The 26,726-nt window shown below is 56.9% G+C and overlaps 1 protein-coding gene across 1 annotated transcript in view; it reads left to right on the top strand.

Moving 5' to 3' along the window:
- The window catches only part of LOC144724796 (contactin-associated protein-like 5), a 110,727-nt gene extending 90,831 nt beyond the window's left edge, over positions 1–19,896 (top strand). Inside the window, exons 17-23 of the mRNA XM_078604183.1 lie at positions 3,550–3,677; positions 4,421–4,591; positions 7,963–8,181; positions 8,924–9,163; positions 17,949–18,251; positions 18,608–18,744; positions 19,846–19,896. Of these exons, the coding sequence (XP_078460309.1) occupies positions 3,550–3,677; positions 4,421–4,591; positions 7,963–8,181; positions 8,924–9,163; positions 17,949–18,251; positions 18,608–18,744; positions 19,846–19,896 (1,249 nt within the window). The remainder of the gene's footprint in view (positions 1–3,549; positions 3,678–4,420; positions 4,592–7,962; positions 8,182–8,923; positions 9,164–17,948; positions 18,252–18,607; positions 18,745–19,845) is intronic.
- The last annotated feature ends 6,830 nt before the right edge of the window (positions 19,897–26,726 follow it).

Below are 26,726 nucleotides of genomic sequence, written 5' to 3'. Positions count from 1 at the left end.
ACAAGCTTCCGTCTTCAGGTGAAACCGTCACAGCACGATTGATGTATCAAGTAAAGGAGACTTCACGTGGGAGGAGCGATCGTTGTTGGGACTCCATGTGGGGGTGGGTTAGATTGTTGTTGGGACTCCACGAGGGGGTGGGGGGGGGCGATCGCTGTTGGGACTCCACGAGTGTCACGTGCTGCCCCGAAGAGTTGGCAGCACGGACGGGAGGCGTGAGAGCGCTCACCACGTCGGGAACGAGCGTCTCGCTTGCTGGGCTCACTCAACACTTTCACACTCCCCCCTCCTCCTCCCCCTTCTCCACGTCCACTCGTTATCCCATAAGTCAGCCCAGCCGCTCCCCCCCCCCCCAGCATCCCACCCAATCCTCTTTGTCTGGCAAACATGATTTGCCGATTCGCAGTGCCATGCCTCTCGCCTCGCCTCGCCCGCTCTTGGGGGAATTTGCGAGGCGTTTATTGCCTCTCCATTGTAACGGGGGGGGGGGGGGGGGTGTTAGTGGGGGTTGTGGAACAGAGTTGGGAAAATCGCTTCTGATAATCAAATAAAAGTTTGACAGCTGCCGTTATTGCTCGGCTGATTTGACGTGAGCAAGGCCCAGCCACTGACGCAATTGTAGTCCCTCCGCTCCTCGTCTCCAGGCCCCATCTCCCTCCTCCTCCTCGTCCCCCCCCCTCCTCTTCTTCTCTCCGTTGTTTGGCCTCGCTCCAAGTTCGCCTTTCGCTCGGCTTATTCCCCTCCCCTCTCTCACTCTGCGATGCATTTCGCGACTCCATCTCTCCCTCTCTCTCTCTGACGCTCGCTCGCTCGCTTTGACCCTCGCTGACTTTTCCCCTGCTTCGAAATGTGTCGTGTTTTGTATTACGGCGTTTTTTTGCCACTTGTAAATATTTCGTGTTTTGGTTGTCGCCTTTGCCCCTCTCTCTGTTTCTCGTCTCACTCCCTCCGCTTCGGAGTGTGTCAGCCTCAAGTTTGTTCAGCGCCCAGTCGATGCGGCCCTGCTACATACACTGAGTTTTCGGCTCGTGCTTTCCCGAGACCACTTTCTACCCCCCCCCCCAACTTCAGCCCCCCCCCGCCCCTCCCTCGCGCCTCCCCCTTCCCCCGCCCCTGCTCCCCCTTTCCCCCACAACTTCCCCCCCCGCCAACTTCCCCCCGCATCCTTGCCCCCCCCCCCGGCCCCTACCCCCGCCCCTCACCCCCTGCCCCTTCATCCACCCAACGCCCCCCTCGCCCCTCCCCCTTCGCCCCCAACTTCGCCCCTCCCCCCGCCCCCCCCGCCCCTCCGCCCCCTCGCTCCCCCGGCCCTCCGCTCCCTCGCCCCCCAACTTCGCTCCGCTCACCCCCCCGCATCGCCCCCCCCCCACATCGCCCCCCCCCCCCCCACATCGCCCCCCCACTAATGCACGAGGCACCACCTCACGTCGCCGCGTGGAGAAATGTACAAAATCCCCCCCCCCCCACACTGAGACGTTTCGAGTCTCTTTGCTCGTTCAGTGACTACGGTTACGCAACCGCAGTAGCAATCATCATTTCGTAGCCCTCTAGTCAATGGACTTCTTCCCCGTTAAATTCCCCTTCCCTCTCACACCCACATGGCTCGTCAATCACGTAAGTCTGCTTTGACCATACTTCACCACTATTGTCGGTCGGCCGCTGTTGTTCGCCACGGCCGGGAGGAGTCCAACCGAGGCTTGCGAGGGTCTGCGGTGCTCCCGAGTAAGATTGCGTTGAGCGGAGTCGATATCGGTGCCGGATTTCACCCTCGTCACGCGACAGCTCGTTTGCTCTCTGCATCTCACATCCACCCCTCTCGCTCCCTCTCTCTTCCTCTCCCTTGACACCTTCCTCCCCCATCCTCTCACCCACCCACCTGTCACCTCTCTCTCTCTCTCCCTGCTCGCGAATCCTCTTACCCATTCCTCTCTTACCTCTCTCTCTTTTTTATACGATCAGTGGAAACAAGAAGATGCTCGGTGTATTCGGCACTTTGCTTCGTTCATCATTTCGTTTTTTTTTTAAACTTAGCTTTATGTAAAACCCCCACCTCTCGCTCACTCTCTCGGTCACTCTCTCGCTCACTCTCTCGGTCACTCTCTCGGTCACTCTCTCGCTCACTCTCTCGCTCACTCTCTCGGTCACTCTCTCGCTCACTCTCTCGCTCACTCTCTCGCTCACTCTCTCGCTCACTCTCTCGGTCACTCTCTCGCTCACTCTCTCGCTCACTCTCTCGCTCACTCTCTCGCTCTCTCTCTCGCTCTCTCTCTCACCTCGCTCTCTTAGCTCTCACCTCGCTCTCTTATCTCTAACCTCACTCTCACCTTCTCTCTCATCCTGCATCTTACGTCTGTTTACCCTCCACCATCGCCAACCCATTACTCCTTCTCACATTCTCTCTCTCACCAATCCCTCTCTCTACCCACCCCCACCACCTCTCACATCCCCCCTCTCTCTCTCTCACTCTCTCTCACTCCCTCTCTCTCCCAACCCCCCCTTTTTATTTGTATTTATTTATTGTTAACGATCAGAGGAAACAAGAAGATGCTCGGTGTAGTCGGCACTTTGCTTCGTTTATCATTTCGTTTTTTTAGTGTTTTTTTTCAATGCTTTGCTTTATGTGCCCCCCCCCCCCCCCTGTTTAAATGAAATATTTTACGAAAGGTTTCAAGCTCTGCTCCCTCTCCCCCCATTTCTCTCCCCTCATTGCGGCCGCCCCTCAGTGGAAACAAATGTACAAGTCTCCCGTAGTCAAACGCTGCGGTGACCTCCAGTGGAGGTTGGCACACTGCACGTTGCCATCGGCCGTGCGGCTCAGCCGAATCTCGCCAGGGGTAACAGACTTGTGCATTTCCTGCGGTGCCAGGGAGGATCTGCCCCACCAGTACTTTCACTGCCAGCGGCTCACACCAATGTTCCGCCTTTTGGGGGACATTTTCAGGAAACTGGGGGTGCCCTTCTACAACAACAGCTTCGTATATGGGGTGGTGCCTTACCTATCTAACAAGCGCCATGACCTCGCCAACTTCACCAGTGCTCAGGCGAATATGGCGCTGTACAGAACGAGGAAAATGATGCTGGAAGGTGACACTGACGGCTGCTCTGTGCTTCCAGTGTTCAGAGGCCTGCTTAAGGCGCGGCTCTGGCTGGAGCACGCGTACCACACACATGTTGGTGATGTGCACGTCTTCTTCGAACGCTGGGGAGCCGGAAAGGCCCTTTGCACCAGCGTGGACGGCACCCTCGTGTTCACTTTCTGAAACGCTCGCTCGTCACCGTGACATGCGCGATGACACCACAACCACGTGACTTTTGTCTTTTGTGTTGTGTGCGGTGCTTTCAGCACCACAGCACGTAGATTTGTAACGATATGTAACGTTTGTTTTCTTTCGTTTGTTGGCGACTGTTTTTCATATTGGAATCGCCTCCGGTGCTTTTGCTGCTGGCGGCAATAAAAGTTGTTTAAAAGTCAAAAGTCTCTCACTCTCTCACCCTTCTCACTCTCTCACCCTCTCTCTCTCCCTCTCTCTCACTCTTTCGGTTGCCCAGGCAACGGGACTCGGGCCTCCTCACCTACAAGGAGCACCTGCCGCTGCAGCAGCTCGTCATCGCGGACACGAACCGCACCAACTCCGCCGCCTCCTACCGCGTGGGCCCGCTGCGTTGCCACGGCGACAGTGAGTTGCTCCCCATCGACCAGCCAAAATTGTGGACTGGCTCACATCACACCTGGGCCCTTTGTGTACGGGGCAGAGGCGGCGCGTCTCGAACTTTTTATGGTCCACGGAACCAACTCGGCCGATGCAAACATTTCCTACGGACCGGCCAGCCCAGCACCCACCCCCGGTGACAATACGAATTCACTTCTCTCTCTAAATGCGTCTGATACAAAACTATTCATATTACCGGAACATACAAACATGTCTTTTTGTTCGCGCAGCTTTGAGTTTTTTTTAGGGTCGGGGGGGGGGGTTGCGTTTAGATCTTAGGGTTAGGAGAATGCCACGCCAGCGGCATTTCATCGGTGCCACTCGCTAAAAACAGCACTTGCCTCAACAGTCTGCTAAGGCTACACGGGGGAAACCTTTGTCTTATGTGTGCGTGTGTGTACAGAAAGCAAAGACAAGGATCCCCCGCATAGCCTTAACAGACTGTTCGGGCAAGTGCTGTTAGCGAGCACCTATTAAGGCCAGAACGGCACACGAGGGGGTGGGTGGCCAGCACCACGTCTCCCGAGTGGCGATGTTTTTACGCGCCGCACCAGGTACTCATTTGAGGCCGAGTCGACCTAGGGGGAGTCCCACGACCGGTTCAGAAAATCGTTGGCCGTGAGCGGGAATCGAACTCGGGTCGCAGGGGTTCGTATCGCGGGTTCGTAGCGCTAACCGCTGCTACGCCACCGCTCTCTGTCTTTGTGCAGAGGGCCTCTGGAACGCGGCTCTGTTCACCAGCCAGTCGGCCTACCTGCTCTTCCCCACTTTCCGCGGGGAGACGAACGCCGACATCTCCTTCTTCTTCAAGACGTCGGCGTCGCACGGGATCTTCCTCGAGAACCTGGGCCTGCAGCACTTCATGCGCATCCAGCTCAAGTGTAGGTGGCCGATCTGCGTCGCCCCCCCCCCCCCCCCCCCCGCATAAACTTGTCGGGGCAAGCGCTGTGAGCGGAGCAGCTGTTATTCACATCACACGAGGTGCTGATGTCTGCACGCTGCGCCAGGTGCCCAGCCAGGGCTGAGTCGATCGAGGCAAGGCCCAGGAGAGGCACAGATTGTAATCGTCACAGACGTTGGCCACGAGCGGGAATCGAACTCGGGCCGCCGGTGGTTCGTAGCTCGGCGCTCGAATCGCGAGACCGCCGCAGGTCCACGTCACGTGCAGGTCGTCGACGTGGGCACCAGCCCCCGTCGTTGTCGGCCGGCTTGTTGTGCGCACAGGAATGTAAACGTGACGACGGACGGACGGGTGGACTGGCAGACAAGCGGATGTATGGATGGATGGACAGAAGGACAGTTTAATGGATGGACAGACAAAGCGAGTGCCTTTCCATCCATTAAAAATGGAAGGAACCGGAAAGAGAGGAAGACCTCACAGAGAAATGGCTTGACGACGACGACGACGAAGTAGGAGATCGGTGCCAGAAAGGTGTGGCCACTACTTGAGCACATTGGCACAAGACAGAGAGGAAAGTGGAAACAACAAATGACGAAATGTGCAGTGGACACCTACGGGGCTATCTGCCCCTGTATCGTGATGACAAATTGAGAGAGGACAGTCGCCCTGCGTTCACTTGAGCACGGGGACTACGACTTTTATTTGGGGCTGGTGGCCTGTATCGGAAATCTAGCCGTGAACGAAACGACTCGGTGGCAGCACCGCCACCTCCACCACCGCCACCACCACCATCAGCACTGCTATCAGCACCGCTATCACCACCACCATCACCACCATCACCGCCAGCGCCACCGCCACTACCTCCGCGACGATCCGGCTCGAATGACTCCCGGCTCACAAACGCTCTCATCATCGAAGCAATCAGACGACCACCACCGCCACCACCACGACCATCACCATCACAACCATCACCACCGCCACCACCACCACCAACCACAACGGCGACGGAAACACCCAGGAGGGGAATCCTCGACAACTTCCACAGAAAACACCGACAGGGCAAGGAGCTGTCCGCCGTCAGGGTCAAACGAGCGACTCGCTGGAGCCCTCGCTTCAGCAGGGGCTGCCCTGGTTGGCACCCGGCACACCCACGAGCAGTGTCTACGACTAGCCACGTGCCACCGACTCTGCTCTGCCAGCGGCCAGGCTAATGTTGTTCGCAGAGCTCAATTAAGCCCCCCCCCCCCCCGCGCGCACGCGCGTGTGTGTGTGTGTGTTAACGATTCGTTAATTGTATTCTGTTTAAAAATTCAGAGTGGTGGCGGCGCGGCTTGCAGACGTCTTGGAATGGGGGAAATGGTTCATTGGCGTGCAGCGAACATCTCCGCAGCGGGGCGCGCGGCAAAAGTGTGCGGGCCTTGCGTGCGGATCAGAGGTCACCTTGAGGGCACGTCAGAACTAGTTCCCGCGATGTCACCTTCCACGGGCCGTTCTGTGCGGCTCTGCGAGGCTCGCGAATGCAGCGCACGGGCCGGCGTGCCTTTCGCGACGCCGACAGCGCGACCGGAATCAAATTTGCGTGGCGGAAAACACAAGGGGACGGGAAATCATCAATCAATCGCAGTGTGTTCTCTCGCTAGGCATGCATCAAAAATAATAATAATGATTGTCGTCATCCTAGTTTGATTATTTAATGTTGCGTTCACGCAGTCAATCATGTCTCGAGGGGCACAACTGAAATGCTGATGTGCCTCGAGGCTTATGGGACAAACAACGTGGAGCAGACGACACGGCACAAACCGATGGGGGAAGGTCACGGTGGTGATAATTAAAAACAAGGGCAAACGAGCGTTGGCTCGTGTTAAAGAAGCCACGCATATGCACGGTTTTTCTTCCTTGTTATGAATATGTATTACCAATGCCACTGCCACTCCCTCAAGCACTACTACCACCACTCAATGCCAAATGACCGTCACTTACCACCACCACCACCACCGTGACCTACTCACTCACCACCCCACTCACCTTCGCCCCCACCGCCCTTACACCGCCATCCACTCGCCCACCATCGCCACAAGCACCACACGTTATCCCCCACCATCACACACCCGCCACCACCGCCACCACCGCCACCACCGCCACCACCGCCACCCCATTCGTGATCACTGCCACCACCGCGCCGGATCAATAATACTCCCACGTCACTCGCCCACTTCCACACACTCAGCACCCACCGTGGTGACGGCGGTGGTGGCGGTGGCTTCAGTGAGGAGGTCACGGTGGTGGCGAGTGAGTGAGTGATGGTCGGTTGCCATTGAGTGAGTGGAGGTGGTGGAGTGACAGGCAGTGGCATTTATGAGAAACACATTCCTGCAGAGGGAGCTGGTAGGAACGTTGGGTTGCTCGGTCAATGGCCAGGGTCAACGGCGGCGTGGTGTATTCCGCAAATATGCCCGACTGTGAGGGTGGGCATAAGCCGGCGTGAGTAGGTTAAACGTTGAGTTTTATAAGGGCACCACGGGGTGACCAGCCCCTCCCCACCCAGCCCCACCCCTCCCACCCGCCACCCAGCCCCACCCAGCCCCTCCCCACCCTCCCCACCCTGCCCACCCAGCCCCTTCCAACCCTGCCCCTCCCCACCCTCCCCTCCCCTCCCCACCCAGCCGCTCCCTCCCCACCCAGCCGCTCCCTCCCCACCCAGCTCCTCCCTGTACGACGAACGGACACAATAATCCCCTGTGGGCTGGTGTAACCAGGAGGTTCCTACCAGTATAACAATACTACTATAGTACTTACCTATTAACCTGCATCCGTATTAAGAAGCTACTGGAGCTTTTCTTTAGAAATTGATTTTTGTGTTTAGTATTTTGTCCTTCCTACCGCGCCTCCGATTAGCAACGGTTGGCTACGTACGGTGCGAAAGAAGTTCAACATACAGTACATAAATCTTGACTTCAAGCTTTCGTGACTGCAGGAATTCATACTCTTTGGGTCTTTCGGTAAAGCCACGTAGATAGATCAAAAAGAATGATATTAATAAAAAACACTATATTTATTTATATTATTTTTATTATTTTATATATCTACGTGGCTTTACCGAAAGACCCAAATAAGTACATACTTACGTGATCGGCCTGCCGCTATGAGAACGTCAGCGCCTGCAGCACACGTGCCCTTGAACCCCCAGCTCACTGGACCCGCGTTCCAGACGGCCGCAGAAGCACACCTCCGATTGGACCCGGCCGGCTACGTACGGCGCGAAAGAAGTTCATCGTACATCACCACCACAACCACTGCCACTCACCCCGCCACCTTCCCGCGCCCTGCTCCCCCGTGCCCCCCCCGCCGCAGCCCCCCAGGAGGTGAGCTTCGCGTTTGACGTGGGCGACGGCCCCGTGGAGGTGACGGCCTCCAGCCCGCGGCCGCTCAACGACAACCAGTGGCACGGCGTGCGTGCCGAGCGCAGCGTCAAGCAGGCCTCGCTGCAGCTCGACGCGCTGCCCGCGCGCTCCTTCCAGGCGCCGGCGCACGGACACACGCGCCTGCTGCTCAACAGCAAGCTCTTCGTGGGTGCGTTCGTGGCGTGCGTGCGGTGGGTGGGTGGGTAGGCGCGTAGTGGGTGGTGTGCGTAGTGGGTGGGTGCCTGGGTGGGTTTGCGGTGGGGGGAGTGGTTTGGTGGGCGGGTTATTGGTGGGTGGGTGTACGGCGGCTGGGTTTGTGGGTGGCTGGGTGGGTGCATGTGGATTGGTAGGACCTAGCCTGGCACCGCAATTGCCGGTGGTGACCAATAAACCGACGGTCCATCCGACCCACCCACCAACCGACCCACCCACCGACCCACCGTCCCACCCACAGACCCACCCACCGACCAACCGACCCACCGACTGACCCACCCACCAACCGACCCACCCACCGACCCACCCACCGACCCACCCACCGACTGACCCACCCACCCACCCACCGACGCACCCACCGACGCACCCACCGACTGACCCACCCACCGACCCACCGACTGACCCACCCACCCACCGACCCACCCACCGACCCACCGACCCACCCACCAAAAGACTCACACACCCCCCCACCGACGCACCCACCGACCCACCCACCCACTGACCCACCCACCGACCCACCCACCGACCCACCCACCAAAAGACTCACCCACCCCCCCACCGACGCACCCACCGACCAACCCACCCACTGACCCACCCACCGACCCACCCACCGACCCACCCACCAACCGACACACCCCCCCCCACCAACCCACCGACCCACCCACCAACCGACCGAGCCTCCGTCCGCCGGGTCGCAGGAGCCTCTGCTTCGGGCCAGCGCGGCTTCCTGGGCTGCCTGCGCGCGCTGCACATGAACGGGGCCGCGTTGGCGCTGGAGGAGCGTGCGCGCGTCACCGAGGGCGTGGAGCCCGGCTGCACGGGCCACTGCAGCAGCTACGGGGTGCTGTGCCGCAACCGAGGACGCTGCGTGGAGCGCTACAACGGCTACAGCTGCGACTGCACCCACACGCCCTTCCACGGACCCTTCTGCAAGCAAGGTGAGGATGTTCTGCTTGGTTCTTTCGGTAAAGTCACGTAGAAGGGAAGTAATAAAATAATACAAATAAAACATAATACAATAATTCTCACGACGTTTCGGCCACAACGCAAGCAGCCGTCCTCAGGTGAAAACCAGGTCTGTCGAGGCGACGCTGTCGTGAGAATTATTTTATTATGTTTTATTTTTATTATTTTATTACTTCCCTTCTACGTGACTTTACCGAAAGAACCAAGAAGATGAATCCCTGCAGTCACGAAAGCTTTAAATCGAAATTCTTCTTGGTTCTTTCGGTAAAGTCACGTAGAAGGGAAGTAATAAAATAATACAAATATAATAATATTTTATTACTTCCCTTCTACGTGCCTTTACCGAAAGAACCAAGAAGATGAATCCCTGCAGTCACGAAAGCTTTAAATCGAAATTTAAGGTGAGGATGATGATGGTGGTGGTGGTGGTGGAGGCGGCGAGATGTTGACTCCCTCGCCTGGTATGCGGGAGGTCGTGCGTTCGTGTTTGGTAGTTTCCGTGTCCCCTCTCTCTCCCCGTGGATCTTTTTCTCCGGGTCCAAAGGGATTTTCCTCTCGGCGTTTAGAATCGACGTGCGTTGTCGATTATTTTGGCCGCTATCCATGTCCACGTGATGATATGCTACTTCTTTGAGCTGTCGTTTGTGGCCAGGTCGCTTCTGAAAGAAGAGCTAACTCAGCAGGCCATAACCTAGTAAAATAAAACAGTTTTTAGTTTAGTTGCAGTTTTTATGCATTCTGAACGTATTTCACTGGCCGCACGGTGTTATTGATGAATGCGTTGAGTTTATTTCTCGTGTGTTTTTTCATTTGTTGTTGATGTAGAGCCCCCCCTCCCTCCGTTACGCCTGCGCGTCTCGGAGTGCGACCAGTGACTCTTGCACAATCGGCGTCTCAACGCATTTAAAAAGGGCACCCTCCACCCCCCTCACCCACCCCCCTCACCCACCCACCCCCCTCACCCACCCACCCCCCTCACCCACCCACCCCCCTCACCCACCCACCCCCCTCACCCACCCACCCCCCTCACCCACCCACCCCCCTCACCCACCCACCCCCCTCACCCACCGCCCTCACCCACCCCCCTCACCCACCCCCCTCACCCACCCCCCTCACCCACCCACCTCACCCACCCCTCTCACCCACCCCTCTCACCCACCCCTCTCACCCACCCACCTCACCCACCCACCTCACCCACCCACCTCACCCACCCACCTCACCCACCCACCTCACCCACGCACCTACCTCACCCACCTCACCCACCCCCCTCATCCACCCCCCTCACCCACCCCCCTCACCCACCCCTCTCACCCACCCCTCTCACCCACCCCTCTCACCCACCCCTCTCACCCACCCCTCTCACCCACCCCCCTCACCCACCCCTCTCACCCACCCACCTCACCCACCTCACCCACCCACCTCACCCACCCACCCCCCCCTCACCCACGCCCCTCACCCACCCACCTCAAAACCACCTACCCCCCCCACCCACCACCCCACCCACCCCCAGGGGATCTTTGTTTTCTTTCTTTGTTAAACTTCTTTCACACCGTACGTAGCTAACCGTGCAAATCGGAGGTTCGGAAGGGGGGGCGGGGACAAGAAACTAAACACAAAACGCAGTTTTAAAGAAAATCGTTTTCAATCTCGATGATGACTTCAAAGTGCACAGCTCTCAATGTGCCTTCTTAATATCGGAATGAAAGAGCGTTCCAGACGGCCGCAGAAGCGCGTCTAAAAGCGCCACGTGTCAACCCAACACCCCGCCATCTCCGTCTCCCTCACCACCTCTCCCCCCCCAAGTAATCAGTAAAATTATTCAGCAGCATTCATCAACGAGTGGTGAATATCAGAGAAGGTGAAGTCATGGACTTGGGTGTGATTTTATACTACGCTCTGCTCACGAAACAGAGCCTTGCCTGTTTATTTTGTAATTATTATCATTTCAAGAAAATCGCTTTGCACCGTTTTGCTGCACCGCACCGAACGGGTCCGACGGTTCACGCGAAGTGTCCTCGACCTCGGGCAGACCCAGCGGCAATTGTTTTGTTGGCATCCTGCAACCCTTGCTCACGAGCCTCAGAGGAATCAGAACCACTCCGGGAGTGTTCAGCTTAAACTCACGTTGCTGCTCGACAAGACTGGTCCCGAAGGTCGACAGGTTGATGAATTAACATTTATTATGAATTTACGGTTTTAGAGGATGCGTAAGCAGTGCAGATGAGAGCGATGCAGAGGGAAGAAGGGATGCGAGGGGTGTGAAGAGAGCGGCGATGTGGAGGCAGTAGGGGTGGGAGAGCGGTGGAGGGAACGAGACGGAAGGATGGGAAGGGATGTGGAGAGAGCTGGGATGGAAGGGTATGGGCCATGGGGTGAGAACGGGATGGTGCTGTATGGCAGGGAACAGGAGGGTATGGGATGGTGCTGTATGGGAGTGAATAGGAGGTTATGGGATGGTGCTGTATGGGATGGTGCTGTATGGGATGGTGCTGTATGGGATGGTGCTGTATGGGATGGTGCTGTATGGCAGGGAACAGGGGGGTATGGGATGGTGCTGTATGGGAGGGGACAGGGGATGGGCGCGTTTTCGAGGGAGCGGGGGGGGGCTAGAGAGGAGTCTCTGGCACGAGAAGGGCAGAGTGGTGGAGAAGTGGAGCGAGCAGAGCGGGCAGAGTGAGTGAGTGGGTGAGAGAGTGAGTGAGTGAGAGAGCGAGCGAGTGAGTGAGCGAGTGAGTGGGTGAGAGAGTGAGTGAGTGAGAGAGCGGGCGAGTGAGTGAGCGAGTGAGTGGGTGAGAGAGTGAGTGAGTGAGAGAGCGGGCGAGTGAGTGAGCGAGTGAGTGGGTGAGAGAGTGAGTGAGTGAGAGAGCGGGCGAGTGAGTGAGCGAGTGAGTGGGTGAGAGAGTGAGTGAGTGAGAGAGCGGGCGAGTGAGTGAACGAGTGAGTGGGTGAGAGAGTGAGTGAGTGAGTGAGAGAGCGAGTGAGTGAGAGAGCGAGTGAGTGAGAGAGCGAGTGAGCAGAGCGGGTGAGCGGGCGAGTGAGTGAGCGAGTGAGTGGGTGAGAGAGTGAGTGAGTGAGAGAGCGAGTGAGCAGAGCGGGTGAGCGGGCGAGTGAGTGAGCGAGTGAGTGGGTGAGAGAGTGAGTGAGTGAGAGAGCGAGTGAGCAGAGCGGGTGAGCGGGCGAGTGAGTGAGCGAGTGAGTGGGTGAGAGAGTGAGTGAGTGAGAGAGCGAGTGAGCAGAGCGGGTGAGCGGGCGAGTGAGCAGAGCGAGCGAGCAGAGAGAGCGAGTGAGCAGAGCGAGTGAGCAGAGCGAGCGGGCGAGTGAGTGAATGAGCGAGCGCTGCATTACCCTGGGATGTGATGTCACTCTCTCGCTCTCGTGTTGCCGGAGCAACGCTCATCAATCAGGCAGCCTCCACTAATGGGCTCACCGGGGAGGCAGGGCATTTCATTCATTCATTCGCTAGGATCGCTCGCTCACTCATTCATTCACTCACTCGATTCCAATACACATCCATAGTAATGTACTGTACTTCATGTGTCGGTGCGCGTGTCTTATATTGTCCATTACTGCGCATGCTTCCATATATTCACACTCCGGTGGTGTTATTCGCTCTAAACACATTGTGTATAATTTACATTTGTTTACCATTTATTCCGCATTTTACCAGGGTTTAACCCTGCCATGGTGAAAGCGGGGGGCGAGGAGGCGAGCGCAACGGGCTATGAACCCGGCAAACTCAGTTTCATTCCTGGCCACGGCGAACCAAAGTGGCTGAGCGAAATATTAACCGGTTCTGGTCCATTTTTTTCTGCTCCGTCTCTCACTGTGGGCCTCTGTCAAGGAAGGGTTAAAGCGTCTCACTCAGATCTCACAACGTTTCAAAATCTCTCTCTCTCTCTCCACTTAAATCCATTCATTAGTCTAGCCGGCTGTGTGTCTACCAATCCACGAAACTCCTCCGGACCGAATATCGGCACTGTGGATACATTCTAGATTTGAAGTTTTCGTGACTGCAAGGATCCATACTTTTAGTTTTTTTCGGTAAAGTCACGTACGTAAAAAAAGCAAATAATAGCAACAATAATAGAAATAAAAAAATAAAAAAAATAGAAATAATAAGAGAAATAAAATATTTATATTAAAATGAAAACAACTAAATTAAATCACGACGTTTCGGGCATAAGCATGCCTCGGCATACCTAAGTGGTTGTTCTTTAGCTGTGTCTGTCCCCCACCTGAAGACGGACGCTTGTGTTGCGCCCGAAACGTCGTGATTTCATTTAGTTGTTTTCAGTTCAATTCATTTTGTTTTCTACCTACGTGACTTTACAGAAAAAAACCAAAAAGTACTGTGGATACACTTTGTCTGCTGAGATTGTTCAGATAATTTCGGTGCTGTAAATATTCAAATGATGAGCATCTTTGTTGAGCTATCATTTATGGTGTGGCCAGGTCGCTTGTGAAAAACAAGTTAACGCCGCAGCGGGGCCTTGCCTGGTAGGATGTGGAAAGTTTAGTCTTGTGTGTTTGGGTGATTTGTTGACTTTTCTTGTGCTTGGTATCGTGTTGTTGTATTGAATAATTATTCTCATTCTGATCTGGGCTAAACGAGCTATGTGGTGATGATGATGTCGTCACGATAGAACAGAGGCACACAGACCACACTGAACGCAACATCTCAACATATTCTTGGTTCTTTCGGTAAAGTCACGCAGAAGGGAATAACAATAATAAAATAATACAAATAAAACATAAGCGTTCGGTAACGTTGTCTTTCCGACAGCTCTGTTTCTTCACCTGAGGACGGCTGCTTGCGTTGTGGCCGAAACGTCGTGAGAATTTTATTTTATTATGTTTTATTTTTATTATTTTATTATTTCCCTTCTACCTGACTTTACCGAAAGAACCAAGGATATGAATACCTGCAGTCACGAAAGCTTTAAATCGAAATTTTACATCTCAACGCATTCGTGAATAACACTCCGTTGTGTGTGGCCTTAAAATAAACAAATGTAGATGATAACCGACGTTTTGGGCAATGGCCCTTCTCCATAGGTCGCGGGTCTCCCACTAGGTCGACTCAGCCTCAAATGAGTTGCCCGGTGCGTGGTGTGTAAACATCGCCGCTGGGGAGACAAAGGCGGTCGGGCGTAGTGCTGGCCACCCACCCCCTCGTGCGCCTTTCCGGCCTTCCCAGGGAGCTGTCGCAAACAGCGCTTGTCCCAAAAGTCTGCTAAGGCTATACGGGGATCTTTGTCTTTGACGTGAATCGTCTTCTCATACCGGGCTGACAGGTCCACTCTGCAAGATCGCAAACGCGAATTGGCGATCGCACAGCGATGATGCTGCTGCTGCTGCTGTGTTAATGGGAAAGGCAGCTCAGCCTGGAGCAAGAGTGTGTGCTATGTGTGTGTGCAGTGTACATGCTGTGTATGTATGTGCTGTGTGTGTGTGGTGTGTGTGTGTGCTGCATGCATGCTGTGTGTGCTATGTATGTGTGTGCTGTGTGCATGCTGTGTGTGTGTGCAGTGTACATGCTGTGTATGTATGTGCTGTGTGTGTGTGGTGTGTGTGTGTGCTGCATGCATGCTGTGTGTGCTATGTATGTGTGTGCTGTGTGCTGTGTGCATGCTGTGTGTGTGTGCAGTGTACATGCTGTGTGCGCTGTGTGTGTGGTGTGTGTGCAGTGTACATGCTGTGTATGTGTGTGCTGTGTGGTGCAGTGTACATGCTATGTGTGCTATGTGTGTGTGGTGTGTGTGCAGTGTGCATGCTGTGTATGTGTGTGCTGTGTGTGTGTGTGCAGTGTACATGCTGTGTGTGCGCTGTGTGTGTGCAGTGTTCATGCTGTGTGTGCTATGTGTGTGTGGTGTGTGTGCAGTGTACATGCTGTGTGTGTGTGTGCTGTGTGTGTGTGCTGTGTGTGTGCTACATGCATGCTGTGTGTGCGCGCTGTGTGTGAAGTGTACATGCTGTGTGTGTGTGTGCTGTGTGTGTGTGCTGTGTGTGTGCTACATGCATGCTGTGTGTGCGCGCTGTGTGTGTGCAGTGTACATGCTGTGTGTGTGTGTGCTGTGTGTGTGCTACATGCATGCTGTGTGTGCGCGCTGTGTGTGTGAAGTGTACATGCTGTGTGTGCTATGTATGTGTGTGTGTGCAGTGTACATGCTGTGTGCGCGCTGTGTGTGTGCAGTGTGCATGCTGTGTGCGCTATGTATGTGTGCGCGTGCAGTATGCATGCTGTGTGTGCGCCCTGTGTGTGTGCAGTGTACATGCTGTGTGTGCTATGTATGTGTGTGTGTGCAGTGTACATGCTGTGTGCGCGCTGTGTGTGTGCAGTGTGCATGCTGTGTGCGCTATGTATGTGTGCGCGTGCAGTATGCATGCTGTGTGTGCGCCCTGTGTGTGTGCAGTGTGCATGCTGTGTGCGCTATGTATGTGTGCGCGTGCAGTATGCATGCTGTGTGTGCGCCCTGTGTGTGTGCAGTGTGCATGCTGTGTGCGCTATGTATGTGTGCGCGTGCAGTATGCATGCTGTGTGTGCGCCCTGTGTGTGTGCAGTGTGCATGCTGTGTGTGCTATGTATGTGTGCGCGTGCAGTATGCATGCTGTGTGTGCGCCCTGTGTGTGTGCAGTGTACATGCTGTGTGCGCTATGTATGTGTGCGCGTGCAGTATGCATGCTGTGTGTGCGCCCTGTGTGTGTGCAGTGTACATGCTGTGTATGTGTGTGCAGTGTACATGATGTGTATGTGTGTGCTGTGTGTGTGCTATGTATGTGTGTGTGCAGCGTGCATGCTGTGTGTCCTGCATACATGCTGCGTGTGTGTGCTGCCTACATGCTATGTGTGTGCTTTGTGGTATACATGCTGTGTGTGTGCTGTGTGGTATACATGCTGTGTGCTCTGTGTGTATGGTATACATGCTGTGTGTGTGCTGTGTGGTATACATGCTGTGTGCTCTGTGTGCATGGTATACATGCTGTGTGTGTGCTGTGTGGTATACATGCTGTGTGCTCTGTGTGCATGGTATACATGCTGTGTGTGTGCTGTGTGGTCTTCACCCTGTATGACCGCTGTGTAGATGCTCCTCGCCAACAGCACTCAAGCCTGTGACGGGGGGCGGGGATCTGTGCCCCGTGCTGTGTGGCGTGTGCACGCAGCGTTGCGCGCAGTGTTTGTTAATCGCCATCAATCGCCGATTGCGCGGAGGCTGTTCTGTTTATGGGAACCGCAGCGGTCACCTGGGGCACAGCAAGCCCGCAGGGAAAGGCGTGAACACCCCGTCCGTGTGAAGTCTTGTTGTGTGTGAAGTCTTGTTGTGTGTGATGAGTTGTTGTGTGTGAGGAGCTGTACATTCGGGGGAGCTGCGGCGCAACGGTTAGCGCCACGCCGCGCTACGAACCCGGCCACACGAGTTCGATTCCCGCTCACGGCCAACGATTATCTGAACCGGTTTTGGACCGCCCCCTAGGTCGACTCAGCCTCGAATTAATAACTCGTTGCGGTGTGTAAACATCGCCGCGAGGGAGACAAAGGCGGCCGGGCGTGGTGTTGGCCGCCCACCCCCCTCGCGTGCCGTGCCGGCCTTCATAGGCGCTGCGCGCTGGCAGCACTTGCCCCGACAAGTCTGTTAAGGCTACACGGGGGATCTTTGCCTTTGTGACGTGTTGTGCATGTGGTGTGTGTGTGTGTTGCATAAGGAGCGGTGGTGCAGCGGTTAGCGCTACGTTGCGCTACGAACCTGGGCGACACGGGTTCGATTCCCGCTCACGGCCAACACCCACGATTATCTGAACCGGCCCTGTGCCTCCTTTAGGTCGACTCGGCCTCAAATGAGCACCCGGTGCGATGTGTAAACATCGCCATTGGGGAGACAAAGGCGGCCGGGCGTGGTGTTGGCCACCCACTCCCTCGTGTGCCGTGCGGGCGTTCATAGGTGCTCGCTAACGGCACTTGCCCCACCAGTTTGTTAAGGCTACACGGGGGATCTTTGTCTTTGTTGCATGCCATGATGTGCGTGTCGCGTCGCCTGTGCACGGTGTGTGCGTGTGTTGCTGTGCACAACCCGTGGTTGTGACGATAACGACGATGATACAGCGACCATTCATGAGTCCAGCGAAGCTTCAATGAGGCTCAAGACTCCTCCGTTTGTCAGGAGAGTCCTGCCATCTCGACATTTCACCAGCACCGTCAAGGCGCGTTTTGGCCTTTGCGCAGGGGGAGGAAAACAGAGGGGGTGGGGTCAGTGCTGGATTATCCTTGTAGCTACTACATATGTAGTAGCTACATATGTAGTAGCTACATATGTAGTAGCTACATATGTAGTAGCTACACATGTAGTAGCTACACATGCTACTGGCCCCGCACTTCCAAGGGCCCCCACGCAAAATGCTTTCAACCTATCAATTCCGGTTCAGTGATTCTGCACTTGCTCTATTACTATAGTACTATACTGCCTTTGACTTTTACGAACGACTGGGTGTTTAAGGTTAGCGATTTGTCGTATTGTATTTGCAAATGGAATAATACAATTACTTTACTATGCAAATTAAAAATGCGTGTTTTAATATTTACGTGTTTTAAATGTAGGGCCCCTTCATAACATATACTACAGGCCCCGTACTAGCTTAATCCGGCACTGGGTGAGGGGTGGGGGCAGCTGGGAGAGGGGGCTAACACTGCACTTGCCCCAACATACGGAGGAGGCTACACGGGGGCGGTGTGTGCGGTGTACCCCATTTGTCTTCGGTGTGCAGAGGTGGGCGCGTTCTTTGAGATGGGCACCCAGGTGCGCTACTCCTTCCCGGAGCCCGGCCTCGCCGCAGACCCCCTGGGGTGGCATCAGCCGCAGCAGCCGCCCCCTCCCCTGTCCGGCGGTGATCAGCGCGGGGAGCTGTCGGGGGAGCCGGGCGAGGGGAGTTGGCCCGGAGCGGGTCTCGGCGTGGAGCCGGGGGACCGCGTGCGCTTTGGGTTCAGCACGACGCACGCGCCCGCCGTGCTCTTTCACGTGAGCTCGTCCGCCCACGACGAGTTCCTCGCCGTTCTCCTGCATCGCGACGGTGAGGCCTTCGCTCCGCTCGCCCGTCTGAGCGATGGTTCACGTGCGTGTCTGTGCGCGTGTCGCAGCGGCGTCGCGGTTAGCGCTGCGAAGCTCGGCCACCCGAGTTCGATTCCCGCTCACGGCCACCTACACCGGTGATGATTATCTGAGAAACCTGGTGCGGTGTGTAAACATCGCCACTGGGGAGACAAAGGCGGCCGGGCGTGGTGCTCGCCACCCACCCCCTCGTGCGCCGTGCCGGTCTTCATAAGTGTCACTCGCTGACAGCGCTCGCCCCAGCCGCCTGTTAGAGGCTACTCGATGGGTGGCGGTGGGGAAGGGGATCTTTACCTTTGCGTGACTGCCATGCGTCAGGGAGCTTACACGTGCGCCTGGGTTTCGGGAGCACGGAGGAGTCAACGACCTCCGTGGCGGTGGACGTGCGCAACCTGGCCAACGGGCAGCCCCACCTCCTCAACGTGACGCGCCTCGGAGCCGACCTCTACGTGCAGGTAACGCGCACAGCCGGGAGGACGCGCACCCAACCGCCCGCCCGCTCTACCGCTCGCTCGGCCACCCAACATCCTGCCTGCTCACCCACCCACCCGCTCGCCCACCCACTAACCTGCCCACCAACCCAGCCAACCCACCCGCTCACCTACCTACCCACCAACCGCCCGCTCGCCCACCCACCAACCTGCCCACCCACCCACCTGCTCGCCCACAGACCAACAAACCTGCCTACTCGCCCACCCACCAACCCACCCACCAACCAACCCACCCGCTCGCCCACCGACCAACCTGCCCACCCACCACCCTGCCTGCTCACCTACCCACCAACCTGCCCACCCACCACCCTGCCTGCTCCCCACCCACCCGCTCGCCCACCCACTAACCTGCCCACCAACCCAGCCAACCCACCCGCTCACCTACCTGCCCACCAACCCGCCCGCTCGCCCACCCACCAACCCACCTACCAACCAACCCACCCGCTCGCCCACCGACCAACCTGCCCACCCACCACCCTGCCTGCTCACCTACCCACCAACCTGCCCACCCACCCGCCCGCCCGCTCGCCCGCTCGCCCACAGACCAACCTGCCCACCCACCCACCCACCAACCCAGTCGCTCGCCCACTCTCCAACCCGCCCACACCGAAAGAAAGAGGATGCACGCACGCGTGGATCACAGAGGTCGACACCAGCCGTTGACGAGAGCGAGCAAAGCTCGCGGGCAGGACGCGCCGTGGCCGCAAGGAACGGCGGCCGATGGTCGAGACTGCCGATGGAACGGCAGCGAAAGGAGGGGGGGGAACGATGCATCAGAGCACGTCGGTTATTTTTTATTTGATTGTTGGGTGAACGTGGGTTTGCGACAGCTCTTGTGTATGGTGGGTGGAAGCGGGGGGGGAGGGGGGAGTGAGGGGGGTGGCGCAGGTGTTTGTGGGTGGTGTTGATAGGAGCGGGGATAATTAATGCGGCTTTTTAAAGAAATGCCACTTGGAGTCGTGTCACTCGTCACGTGTGACTCGGTGCGGATCCAAAAGGAGACACGCGGGGGGCGGGCACCACGTGGCCTCTGTGTTGTGCCGGGGCTTGTGTTTCGCTTTGTAGCCGGACTGCGTTGTGGCCGGCTGGGTTGTGGCCCGAAAAACGGTGTTGTAGCGACAGCTGTGTTATGACCGGTCCCTGTTGTCGATGATCTGTGTTGTGGCGGAAGGGTGGCTAGTTGTGTGTGTTGTGGCTAGCTGTGTGTGTTGTGGCTAGCTGTGTGTGTCTTTGTTGTGGCTGACTGTGTGTGTGTTGTGGCTGGCTGTGTGTGTGTTGTGGCTGTTTGTGTTGTGGCTATCTGTGTGTGTTGTGGCTGTGTGTGTTTTGGCTGTGTGTGTGTTGTGGTTGGCTGTGTGTGTGTTGTGGTTAGCTGTGTGTGTGTTATGGCTGGCTGTGTGTGTTGTGGTTAGCTGTGTGTGTGTTGTGGCTGTGTGTGTTGTGGCTGTGTGTGTGTTGTGGCTGGATGTGTGTGTTTTGTGGTTAGCTGTGTGTGTTGCGGCTAGCGGAGTTGTAGCGCTAGAGCGCTGCGCTACGAACCCGGCGGCCTCAGTTGGATTCCCGCTCACGGCCAACATCGGTGACGATTATCTGAACCGTTTTTTTTTACCTCCACTAGGTCGACTCGGCCTCAAATTAGTACCTGTTTACGGTGTGTAAACATCGCCACTGGGGAGACAAAGGCGGCCGGGTGTGGTTCTGGCCGCCCACCCCCTCGTGTGCCGTGTCGACCTTCACAGGTGCTACTCGCTAACAGCACTTGCCCCAACAGTCTGTTAAAGGCTGTACCTGGGGATCTTTGTCTTTGTCTCTGTTGGGGCTCTTGCAGTGTTGTGGCCGCTGTGTGATGCTGCTGCTGCGGGCTCTGTCCTGGCTCCGCTTTGGAACCGCACCACGTGAGCTGCGAGCTCGCCGAGATAGGGGGGGGGGGGATGGAGTTTTGCGGGGGGGAGGAGGGGGGGATGGAGTTTGTGGGGGGGGGGGAGAATGGGGGGGGGATGGAGTTTGGGGGGGAGCGGGGGGTGCAGCCGTTCTGGCAGCGATGACATGCGCAAATAAGACATTGGCTGTGATTTTCGAGGTCACTTCTGCGAGCGTGCGCACTTACCGCTCACCACTCACCGATCACTGCTCACCGCTCACCACTCGCCGATCACCGCTCACCACTCGCCACTCACCGATCACCGCCCACCACTCACCACTCGCCGCTCACCACTCACCACTCGCCGCTCACCACTCACCACTCGCCGATCACCGATCACCACTCGCCGATCACCGATCACCACTCGCCACTCACCGCTCACCACTCACCGATCACCGCTCACCACTCGCCACTCACCGCTCACCACTCGCCGATCACCGATCACCGCCCACCACTCACCGATCACCGCCCACCACTCACCACTCGCCGCTCACCACTCGCCGATCACCGATCACCACTCGCCACTCACCGCTCACCACTCACCGATCACCGCCCACCACTCACCGCCTCCGCGATCTGCGCGACACCCGCCTCTGCTCAAGGTCCCCGCCGCTCGTGAGGTCGCTCCTCCTTGGCAGCTGCCCCCAACTCTCTGGAAACTCCCTCGGCAGTCCGCCCCGCAGAGGCGCTGATCCTGCGGGCGACACGGGCCGGTGGAATCAGTCGCGTGTGCGGGAGCTCTCGCTCCTATCGTTACCGGCCAAGCCTCAGGTTTATATCGTTTAGCCAGGTGGGAGCCCACGCGGCCAGGGCAGAGCCTCCGAGTGACCCCCGGGGCATCGGTCTGCCGGCAGAGGGTGACGGATTGCCGCGGAGAATACTCAATTGCAATTTCGGAGCCTGGCGATAGTTTGTTTTGTTTGTTTTGTTTTTAGTTCCACCCCCTGACTCTGCCGCGCACAACGACCTGTTCTTATTCGGGCAACCGCGCCAGACCTTGAACGTCCGCCGTGAATCAGAGTGGCACTCGCCACCGGTCGGCACACCCGCAAGTGTTAACCAGGGCGGCCGCGTGGGGTTCGAACCGCGAACCCCGCTGCGACAAGCCGCGACGCGCGCTAAGGCTGGGTCGTGTCGACCCCTCCCCTCCTCCTCCCTCCCCCCCCTCCTCCCCCCTCCCCTCCTCCCCACCTCCCCTCTGCCCTCCTCCCCCCCCTCCCCTCCTTAATATTCTCGCGTCAGCCAATTTGCGTCGTTGCGGCTTCTTTCGAAGGGCCGCTCGCATATCGAGACGCTTTTATATTTTGTTGTTGTTGTTGTAGTTGTTGTTGTTGTCGGGCGAGCGCAGATAGGATAACGTCGCGAAGGCTGCGCCGTGGCAGTGTCCGGATGAACGCGGCTCGTTTGTCAGCGTCCTCCGTGTCCTGCCTCTTGGAGACCCCCCCCCCTGCCCCCCCCCCCCCGATTAGCACGGTTGGCTACGTACGGTGCGAAAGAAGTTCGCCGTACATGCATACACAGTCGTGCGCCGCTCCCTTTTCGTTTACAATTTGTTTTCTTTTCCTTAAAGGCTCTCGCTCTCTCTCTCTCTCGCTCTATACCCTGCTTTGTTCACCTTGCCAGGATCCTGGCGTCGATTCCTGCACCCTCATTCCGCAATCCGCTTGCCCCGAGGTTTTATTCATGCTTTCGCCGCGTTTGCCAAATAGCTGCAGACGTAGTGTGCAGAGAGACGGCGGGGGGGTGGGGGGATTGCAATCGAGGCCAACGCGAATCAGGGAGCTCAGGATGATGAGAAAGGACGCGCGAACGATGATTATTATTGATAGCGGTGCATTGTGTATTTAAACGAAACACTTGGACTGCTTTTATTTGTATTTTACCAGGTAAGGCCCCAATGAGCTGTGTAGCTCTTTTTTCAGAAGCGAGCTGGCCACAAATGATAGCTCGACGAAGTGGCTCATCACGGGGACCTTTAAAGCAGCCAAATAGTCTTACACGCGTGTTTCTCAACGTGAAAACCGGAGAGAGAGCAAAAACACAAACTCCAAATATTCAGGAGGCGTCAGGGTCGGGATCGAACCCACGACCTCCTGTACACCGGGCGAGGGAGTTAACATCTCCTAGCCACCGGGATGATGATGAGAGAGAGAGACACGCAAACTCCAAATATACAGCAGCAGGCGTCAGGGTCGGGATCGAACCCACGACCTCCTGTATACCAGGCGAGGGAGTTAACATCTCCTAGCCACCGTGGCACCCCTTACGCCTCACCGAGTCTCAAGGAACATTTTCAGGAGGGTCCTGACAAAAGTTTTTGCGGTAGGGAGGGCAACGCTGTTACTGCTGTTGCTGCTGATGATGTTCTTGCTGTTGCTGATGTTGTTGCTGATGGTGTTGCTGCTGCTGATGTTGCTGCTGATGTTGCTGCTGATGTTGTTGCTGTTGCTGATGTTGTTGCTGATGGTGTTGCTGCTGCTGATGTTGCTGCTGATGTTGTTGCTGCTGATGATGTTGTTGCTGATGTTGTTAGTGCTGCTGATGTTGCTGCTGATGATGTTGTTGCTGATGGTGTTGGTGCTGCTGATGTTGCTGCTGATGTTGTTGCTGATGGTGTTGCTGCTGCTGATGTTGCTGCTGATGTTGCTGCTGATGTTGCTGCTGATGATGCTGCTGCTGATGTTGTTGCTGATGGTGTTGGTGCTGCTGATGATGCTGCTGCTGATGTTGTTGCTGATGGTGTTGGTGCTGCTGATGTTGCTGCTGATGATGTTGTTGCTGATGGTGTTGGTGCTGCTAATGTTGCTGCTGATGTTGCTGCTGCTGATGTTGTTGCTGATGTTGCTGCTGCTGCTGATGTTGTTGCTGATGTTGCTGATGATGATGTTGCCGATGATGTTGCTGCTGCTGATGTTGCTGCTGACGTTGCTGCTGACGACCCAAAAGTTGTACAGCGAACTAGCGCAGATAGGGAGGGTCCTCGCCTGTAAGATCGACAGTTTCGCCAGCATCGATTGAGGGCGAGCCCTGACCCCTGCTGATGAGGCACTTGCGCGTCAAAACCGGCCCGGAGTTCGCTCGTCCTGAATCAACGGCGCCGAGATGACGCGCTCCCAGAAGGCCGTGCGGCTCATGGGATGCGTGGCGAGACGGATCGATGGAGCGGAATGGAGGAGATGTCGTCGTATTGTTGTTGTTAATCTTCTGCCACCATCGACGCCAATGATAATTTAGAGTCATCCAGCAGTGGATTGTTAAAGACCCGACGACGGTGACGATGATGACGATGCCGCTGCGGGTGCCGTGGGGCGCTCTCCGCCGTTAAGCGAAACGCCGCTGGGTGATTCCGTGGCATTTGCGTGGCGTCGTTAGGAGAAAGCGCTGCATTAAACACACTTCATTTACTCGCATCACGCTTCGCTACTGCCCCCCCCCTACACACACCGACACCCGACATTCCCATCGTGTCTCGTCCCAGGCACGCCCAGAGTTGAAGGGAACTCGTGAGCCGCTTCTGACCCCGTCAGAACGTTGAGTAAAACGAAACCGCCGTGGCGTCACCACCACCAAAGGGGTTCATTGTGGAGGCAAACGCTTTGGCGGCGGTGGTGGTCCTGATTGTGCTTTGACGGTGCGTTGCGATGATGGTGGTGTCGGCTCGAAAGACGCTGCTGACGGAGGCATGGAGGGGGTTGAGGGGACGGGCAAAGGAAGCTCAGAGGCCATCAGAGAGGTCACCAGCTCAGAGGTCACCAGCTCAGAGGCCATCAGAGAGGTCACCAGCTCAGAGGTCACCAGCTCAGAGGCCACCAGCTGACAGGTCACCAGCTCAGAGGTCACCAGCTCAGAGGTCACCAGCTCAGAGGCCACCAGCTGAGAGGTCACCAGCTCAGAGGTCACCAGCTCAGAGGCCACCAGCTCAGAGGCCACCAGCTCAGAGGTCACCAGCTCAGAGGTCACCGGCTCAGAGGCCACCAGCTGAGAGGTCACCAGAGAGGCCACCAGCTCCTGGCAGGCTTCGAGGCCATCGAGTGCGAGTGTGGTGGTGATGCGAGCCGGGTGTGGGGGAGAGCGAAGTGAAGTTGAGCTTGAGCCATGGAAGCCCTCCCCCTCCCCCCACCTTCTTGGGTAGCACGGAGAGCTCAAGGAAAGAGATAATTTGCCTGAACATTATTGTAATTGTTCGTATTATGCGCTGGAGAGTGGCACAGCTGGGAGCTGTTCCTGGCCGTGTTTAGCGGCAGTGGAGAGTGGTGTCTGAAATGCTGCGAGGCTGCTCTCCCCCTCTTCTCCATCCCCTCCCTCCCCTCCACGCCCTCCCCTCCCTCCCCGCCCTCCCTCCCCGCCCTCCCCTCCCTCCCCCTCCCCTCCCTCCCTCCCTCCCCTCCCCCCCCTCCCTCCCTCCCCTCCCCTCCCCACCCACCCCCTCGTGTGCCACCGTGCCCGCATTCATAGGTGCTGCTCTCTAACAGCACTTGCCCCAGCAGTCTGTTCAGGCTACACGGGGGATCTGTGTCTTTGTGTCCGTATTGGTCGAGAAGGGTGCACGGATTCAGGGCGTGGTTCTCAACTCGCTGTGACCTCCAGAGTCGTCGTGGCCGCGAACGGCTTCCTGCACGGACGTCTCGTTCGTAGCTACTACTACACGTGTAGCTACTACTACACGTGTTAGTAGCTACTACACGTGTTAGTAGCTACTGCACGTGTTGTAGCTACTACACGGGGGAGAGTGGTGGTGGGGCGGGGGTGGATCTTTGATCTTTGTCTCTTATGCGTGTGTGCGTGTGTGTGTGCGCGTGTGCGCGTGTGCGCGTGTGCGCGTGTGTGTGTGTCCAAGTTGGATCACTACCCTGCGGTGAGGCACGTCCTGGCCATCGTCGCGCCGATCCAGATGACCTCTCCCCGCGAGCTCTACCTCGGGCGCGTCCCAGGTGAGTCGGCAGGTCGTGGCCCGGGTCAGCACCGACATGGGGGGCGGATGGGGGTGTGGGGTTGGGGGGGTGCGGGTGGGGTGGATGGGGGGGTGGGGGGGTGTGGGGTTGGTGGGTGGGGTTGGGTGGAAGGGTTGGTGGGCGGTGTTGGGTGGGGTTGGGTGGGGGGTAGGATGGTGGGGGGGGGGGGTAAGGGGTGGATGGGGGGGTTGGTGGGCGGGGTGGGGGGGAATTGAAGAATCCAGCACCGTTGGGTTGCCTGCCGCGCCGGGAGATTGAATCGACCACGTGGGATCGCGGGTTGCGGAGTGCACCCGTCCATGGCAGCTCTGGGTGAAGTAACGACACAACAACAACAACAACCAAAACAACAACAACAACACCCCGGCAAGTTATTCAGCGGGCAGGGCGGTGCGGGCACGGTGGTTGACACTCGCTGACCCCCCCACCCATCCACCCATCCCGGACACGTGTGAAGAAAGAGCTTCATAGCTCATCGGATTCCTCCTCCGGTCTCAATAAAGATTCTGATTCTGTGGTGGCACTCGCACCGCACAGCGAGAAGGGTCCTCGTGTTCGACTCGTGACACGGTGCCTCTCTGTGTGTGGAGTTTGTGTGTTCTCTCTCTCTCTCTGTGTGGAGTTTGTGTGTTCTCTCTCTGTGTGTGTGTGTAGTTTGTGTGTTCTCTCTCTCTCTGTGTGTAGTTTGTGTGTTCTCTCTCTGTGTGTGTGTGTAGTTTGTGTGTTCTCTCTCTCTCGGTCTCTGTGTGTAGTTTGTGTGTTCTCTCTCTGTGTGTGTGTGTAGTGTGTGTGTTCTCTCTCTCTCTGTCTCCACCTCCTGCTCAGCGTGGGTTTCCTCCGGGCTCTCCGATCACCTCCCCAGAGCTCAACAAAAACACACCCCACACACATCCACAGTGCTATATATTAAATAAAGAAAGTGCCTGCAAATCACTCGATTGGGATCACGCAGCAGCAGCAGCAGCTGCATCATCATCGACCCCCTTTCTGCGAAAAAAAACTTGGCAGGACTCTCCTGGCAAAGAGACCTGAGACTCCGGGGAGGGCTAAAACAGCACGCGCGCGGCATCGCA

Source organism: Lampetra planeri, chromosome 21 (assembly GCF_965212315.1).
Source record: "Lampetra planeri chromosome 21, kcLamPlan1.2.h2, whole genome shotgun sequence".
Classification (NCBI taxonomy): domain Eukaryota; kingdom Metazoa; phylum Chordata; class Hyperoartia; order Petromyzontiformes; family Petromyzontidae; genus Lampetra; species Lampetra planeri.
The sequence above is the reverse complement of the archived record's forward strand: the minus strand, read 5'-3'. Positions and strand labels throughout refer to the sequence as shown.